Genomic DNA, 7,291 nt, shown 5'->3' on the forward strand with positions numbered 1-7,291 from the left:
CAGCTGCATTCTCTCTAAATTCAACCCCTTATTAAACCCCCAAAGCTCCGTCCCGTAATGCAAAGCCGATCTAACCCTAGCATTCAAAACATACTTTAGCAGTCCTACATCCCTAATTTCCTTGATACTACTTTTACTTAACAATCCTAGTAGTCTATTTCCGTTACTTTCTACTATCTTTAGATGTTGTTTCCATTTCCCATCTGACGAAAGCCTACAACCTAAGTACTGAAATTCATCTACGTAGTCTAGAGCCCTACCTTCATACGTAAACTGACACTGCGAATCTATCTGTTCTCCACTTTTTCTAAAAACCATTACCACTGACTTCTTTATGTTTAACACTAGTTTCTTATTCCTAAAATAAGAAGATGCTAGATCTAGCAGTTGTTGTAAATGTTCTTTGCTTTCCTCTACTAATGCTATGTCATCCGCAAAAAGTAATGCCATAACGCTTGCACTTGAAAGCTTAATTTTTGGGGTGCCTCTGCCTATCAAACATTCTTCAAAATCATTAATATACTATGAAAAAAGCCTTGGGGAAATTGTATATCCCTGCTTAACACCAAGTCTACTCCTAACAACCCTAGAGAAATCCTTGCCTACTCGTACTACAATCTTAACTATATTATACATAGATGCTATAATCTTAGCAGATGCGCTTGGTAGCCCTAGTGCTAACAACGACTCTATCATTAAACTTCTATCCGCTCCATCAAACGCCCCTTTTAAATCCAAAAATGCAACAAATAGCCTGCCCTCTTTTCTCCTAACCTGTTTCCTAACCATCCCCAATAAAAAAATCTGATCTATAGGACTATAGCCTTTTCTGAACCCTGCCTGCAAATCTGATAAAATTCTATTTTGGTCTGTCCAATTGTCTATCCTACAACATAATATCTTAGCAAAAACCTTACTAACCACATTACTTAGGCTTATACCTCTATAATTTCCATGGTCTAATCTCTCCCCCTTTTTAAATAACGGCACTAGAACAGATGTAGCCCAAGACAAGGGCCATTCTGCACTATTCAATATACCGGAAAACATCCCTGCTATAACAGGCAGCAGCCACACCCGTCCCCACTTCCAAAGTGCGGTTGGTATTCCGTCTATACCTGGATCAGACCCGCCTCTCGTTCCTTTCATTGTCTCCCAAACTTCACTAACTTGGATGGGAGCAACCAAATCATAATCACATTCTTGCATTGGCCTATCAACTACATCACGTACAGCAGATACCAGATATACACTTAAACTAGTTCCTCCTTGGTCCCTGATCACTTCGTGTTCTCTCTCCTCTAAATATGTAGGCCAAGAATCTACTGCTGGAATATCATCACAAATCTCTGTTCCTCATATGGAATTTTTAACTATACGCCAAAAGGTCCTAATATCCCCTTCTCTATAAGCTTTTTTCAGTTGCTCTCCTGTCCTAATTTCATGCTTTTTTTTCTTAATCTTCAACATTTTCTTCTACTTATTCCGAATCAACTTATAATCCATATAAAATCTAGTATTTTCCCTACTACCTATGCTATCCCTCGCTTTCCGCAGTGCCTCTAAAACTTCCTGGCGTTTTCTTTCACAATTGTCATCAAAAAATTCATTCTTAATATCATTCTTAACTCTGCAATTTAACTTTGAACCTACCTTATATACAACATCATTTGCTAATGCTAACGGCTCCTCTATTTTTCCATCACCTAGTAAAACCAAACATTTCTCTAATTCCTCCTGAACTTCTTCACTCGACATCATACTCTGAAAATTTTTCTCATTCTCTCCTGTTACTTTCAGTGCGTTTCTAATCCCTAAATCCTCTGTTTCCCTGCGTTTTTTCTTCCTATCACTATTAGTCGCTAGTTTCTTAGAACTAACCAACTCAAAAGTAGCCCTAACAGGCAAGTGATCTGAACCTACCACTGCCATCAACTCGAAACCCGTAAGTAGATGCCAAAGAGGAATATCCACCAAAATATAATCAATTACACTTGGAGAAGTCCCAGAAAAGCAAGTGAAATTTCCCACACCTCCATCCTTTCCAACTCTTCCATTCAAAATAACAAAATTTTCCTTACCGCAAAACTCAAAATTTTGCGGCCCCGATTATTCTTTCGTCTACTATGATCCTTACTTACCCTCGGAGGGCGATGGATTACTAAATCATCCCAAACCTCCCAAGCAGCTTTATCCGTACAGGCATGAGGTGACATCAAAACTTCTGGAGCAACCCCAACATAACCATTAAAGTCCCCCATAAGACAAAACAAGTCAGAAGAAAACTGAATAGAAAATTTACGTTTTTCATCCTCTAATACACCACGTATCCTCCTCGTTGTACGAGCTCGACTCTAGAGGGATATAAATTGCACAAAAAATAATAAACTGTCCATTGGCTTTGATTCTTAACCATATCAAATTACAAGAAACACTCTTCAGCCGTTGGACTTTATGCTGAGACAAAAAATTTTCAGATACAAAAATTGCGACTCCACCATAAGTTCGTCCATTCTTAGATTTTTTACGATGGACACCGAAATACCGAAACTTTTCAAACTGAATTTCTTTTTCCAACCAAGTTTCAGATAATGCTACAATATCAAACACACTGCGATACCAATAGACTATTAATTTTCATTTCACTCCATCCTTGAATGTTCCAATGCTCAATATTTATTCTTTCCTGTACAACACCATGGCCCTGGTCTCCCTATTCTTTTGGCCGATTACTTTGATCTTGGAAAGATAGCTTACGAGGTGCGATCTGCCTTTCATTTATTGTGGCCCTACCTCTAAGAAAGGGTGACTGTGTTGAAATTCGCGCACGATCATCCGGGCTAATAATTTCAGAATTTCCTCTCTTTGGAGAGCCCCTTTCAACTTGTGGCACAGCAACAGACAAGGGTGTTTTATGCACTTCGATTTCATTTTGCGATTTTACAGGATCACTAAATGCGCTACCGAATGACTGCATGGATGTGACGCTTGAATTTGATAACTGCGAATCCGCTCTCGGTCTTCCGTCATCTTTCAACGTTATCTTTGAGCCTCCAACAGCCAATACCTGGCAAGCACTAGCAACTCCCCTTCTATATTCACCACCAGGTACTGTGCGCTCCTCTATCGCATCAGTTTCGAAATTGTATATATAACCCTTGTTCTCTACAAACAATTTCATACCACGCAACTTCGCCTCTTTCCTCGCTGATTTCGCTGCCTCAAGGGTAAATTTCATTTTCTTTCTCGCAAGTAATTCTCGTGTTATGTAGTCAGGCGTAATCCAAACTTTTGCGTGTCTAAAATGTTGACCTGATTTCAGAACAAGATTGCGGCAAAAAGCGCTCGTAAATCTAACCAAAACGGGGCGGGGGTTTTGATCACACTTAATACGGAAAACGTCTCTTATGTCGCTAAGATGTATCGAGGCATTCGGTATAAACTGGTTAAAAGTGGTAATTACATCTTCAACTAATGTCTGTGCTCGTCTTGACGGATCAAAGTTATACAAAATTACATTTGTTCGTTTCGAATCAGCCTCTATATTACTCATTTTAAGTAGCATCTTCTCCAGTTCAGTTCTCAGAGAATCCACTTCTCGCGGCGTATTTATATTTTCTGCTTTAACTTTAGCGATCGCTCCCTCCAACTTAATTGATAACTGGCCCAGCCCCCCATTTATTCCCGCTCTTTCTGATGAAATTGGGTCTATTTTCGCTAACTGACCATTCATTAGGGTGAGCATTGCCATTATTCGAGATTCTGCATCATTAGAGATATGGCTATCCCCTGAATTCTGGCCTTGTGTAAACATTGCTTGAAATGAAATGAACAAATTCAAAGCTTTACTTTTCACAGGTCTTGCCAATACGGATACAATTTTGTGCCACTATAATCCTTATTATTGCCAAACTGGCATACCGCTCTTTGATTTTATATGAAATTGTCTTATTTTAATAATGCCGAAAGTTCAATTTATGCAGTGGACAAAAACTTCAGTCAATTCAAGTTATTCAGTGACGTCGGATATTCCACTTGGTTACAGATACTGAATGAATATTTTAATAGTTTATAAGACGTAAAAATGTTCTCACCATTTCGTAACTACTGAAACAATTCAGTGTCTAATTAAATCAAAATAAAAGTCCTTTACCAACAACTGGTTTGAAACTGAGATTAATCATTTTTAAAAGAATAGATAGATCTTAACTGTTCAACGACTGAAAAATATTGGCCTGAAAATCAAGAAAAGTGGCTGCAGCCACGATATTCTCCATATACGGCATCTTTTTTTTCTTTTTACTTTTCCTCAGATAGAGGGGCACTGGAACATTGTAGAGAGCTGTTACTTGCTCATTTTAAAGGAGATTCATGGGGATAAAAAACCTTTTGTATAATTTAATCATATAAAGGATCAGTACTGGTCAATGAAAATGAGGACTTTAGTGTCATGGTTTAATATACATCTGAGACCTAATAAAGAAAAAACCAAGGTATATAGTAACTAAAATAAAATATAATATGAGTGCCGTTTCAAAAATTCTGGAATAAGAAACGTGTTAAGCAGGAAAGGGGTATTGAATTCACGACATAATTTCTCTATTCAACTGAAATTTCTGATTTGCCACCCTAGTAATTGAAATTAAAGACCAAACCAATGATTAAACCAATGTTTATTTTAGATATTCCAGAGGTCATAGGCCCTTGACTTTGAAATAATCCGAACAGCTAAAGTAAAAGGTAGGGAAAGGAATACGATGTAATGTTGCACGAAAATGAAGCGCAAGTGAGATTTGCGTCAGGAAGGCATTTAACAACTAGTATCACAACGATTAGATTGAAGCGTAAATGAAATGTGTGGTCAGAAGAGAAGCAACAGTGAGAATCACAGCGGTTTTTGGAAGAAACAAATCCCATAAAATAAAAGATTCTTTGATGCATTAAGATCAGCGAGAAAGTGAATTTCCGTTTCACTGTCTAGAGCCGTCTCCATGCGGGGATTCTTCAGTCAAAAGCATATTTTTACTTCTTTAAACAAAGGATAAACAGAAGCCCAGAATCTATTGATTAAACTGGGAGAAAGAATAGTAGCATATCAGGCACAATTATTGTTCCAGAGACCGTGAAATACATTTTAAAAACGGGATAAGAATAAGGGCTTTGTCAAATCGATGTAACTAGAATATTCTCATGGGGATGAGAGGATGTAAAAAAATGGCTTAATTTTCTATCAGCAAGCTCAAATTTATTGTCAAAATAATTGTGTTTCTTTTTTTATATTAAAAGCGATACAAGCTCGCCCTTATATTCTTTATGCTGCTAAAAACAATATGGCAATGATTTTTAAAAATTTTAAACAAATTTCGTAACGTAATAACTCGCAAGAACTTAGATAGTTTGAATTTCAATTTTTTTTTTCGGGGGAGGGGGGGTTCGAACCGTTTAGGGTAAAAAATCGGAGGTTTTTTGATAAATGTCCTTTGACAGATAATTTTTTTTTTCATTTTCATCCCCATTTAGGTTCCCTTGGTGCAAGTTTCCATGACTTGACGAATATAAGCTAAAATACTGTCGGAAATAAAACAGCTTTTGGATCCATTTATAAGGGCACATGGTAGGCTACATAGCGTTCAGAGAAAATACAATTTAGCCTGTTTTTTGATCCAACTTTCAGACGAATGATTTTATTTTTATGTATTCATTGGTCAAAGATCAATAGAAACGAGTTTCAAGCTAACAAAATAAATCGGTCAATCAAATAATATTTTCATATTTTTCTTAGGCGCTGCTGTACCTTGGGCCCAAGGATGTAAGTACGTAAGTTTCCAGACGATCGACAAATGAAATTAATTGGCTCTTATTTGGACCCCATTTCTGGGAAGACTTTGTCGATAAACTAAATATTTTTTCATGTTAGGATCACCCAGCCATGGGAATTACCGGTGCACAGCTTCAAATCGATCAGGGATTTACAGTGAATTTGGGTTTGTTTTTCAAATCCTTAATACCCTCTCCCCTCCGTGGAACATTGAAGTTACCATGACTCAGGAAACAATATCTGATAATTTAAAGCCAATTAGACAGTCAAGATAGAAGATATTTGTCTTTTTTCTACAAAACCTATAAGCAATATCACTGAAAAGTGGGTTATTTGCATAATTCAAGGTCCTGGCCCCTTGGGCTGCGTGGGTCTGGTAAAACAAACAAGTATACACATACCTGTGTGAATACACAGGCATTTGTATTTGGCCTTTGACAGCTTAGGGAAAGATTGACGTCTGGGAAGTCTAATCTTGTGCTTTTGGGAGCTATCGTGGTTCCTGTGGCAAACAGGCATCAAGGAGACTGGTTACCTTTAAATCCATTTTTGTCCTTAGGAAGGTAGTAGACATTTTCATTTGAATGGGCTCTCTAGGAGGTTAGTACACTTGCCCCTTAAAAAGTAGAAAAAATAGAGACTGGAGATAAACAAAAAAAAATAAACGGGCGACACTTAGACTAAGTCAACACTGGCGAGTTGTCTCTAATACCACTAAATGAATTGCCAACAAACAGAGAATGAGAGACTGGAAATGAACTAAAAGAATCAGGAAAAAAAAAATCTCGATTACAAAATCTAGAAAACCATCATAGAACCCGGACCCCAAACCATTACTGCCTCAACGTAATCAACTTCTGTGGAATAGAAAAATAGCTGTGTAAGAATAAAACATACCATAGCGTATGCACCACCTGCAAGAAGAGTAATTCTCAAAGGACAACAAGAACATGGTAATAGGCAGCACATTTCAAAGAATAGAACTTTACGAAACAATTGAAAGTACTTTGAAACTCTAAAAGGAACGGCTGATCGATAATAAAATAAGAACTGATAAGATGATTCGAAAGACAAACATGTCCCAATATCTTATCACCATTGTTTGACAATCAAATCAAATGCAAACAGATGAAATAACTCTTGATAAGCTTTAAAAAAGCAATAAAAAATAATAAATCAAATAAGATGCATCATAGGCAAGGAAACAGTGCTACTTAAGAAAAGAGCAATGTGGCCACAATGTATTATCATTTTTTTTAACCGAGGCACTTCCTGTAGAAGCAGTTGTTGTAGTAACTTCTAAAAGGAGCCCATTCGATTGGAAATTGAAAAACATGGTGCCTTTTTTAAGAGACAAAAATGATTTGAGGGTAGCCAGCCCCCTCTCACACCTGTCATTTCCCCAAACAAATCCAATAAAATTTTTGAGAAACTCATTTTGTTCTTTAGGACGAAGATAAACGATCGGAGGGC

General features: G+C 37.3%; 1 protein-coding gene across 1 annotated transcript in view; it reads right to left on the reverse strand.

The window, feature by feature from the left end:
* LOC136038714 (uncharacterized) overlaps positions 1–6,875 on the reverse strand; it is a 56,483-nt gene extending 49,608 nt beyond the window's left edge. Inside the window, exon 1 of the mRNA XM_065722040.1 lies at positions 6,716–6,875. Coding sequence (XP_065578112.1) covers positions 6,716–6,787 — 72 coding nt within the window. The 5' untranslated portion in view covers positions 6,788–6,875. The remainder of the gene's footprint in view (positions 1–6,715) is intronic.
* Positions 6,876–7,291: the final 416 nt, after the last annotated feature.

This window comes from Artemia franciscana, chromosome 18 (genome assembly GCF_032884065.1).
Source record: "Artemia franciscana chromosome 18, ASM3288406v1, whole genome shotgun sequence".
Classification (NCBI taxonomy): Eukaryota; Metazoa; Arthropoda; class Branchiopoda; order Anostraca; family Artemiidae; genus Artemia; species Artemia franciscana.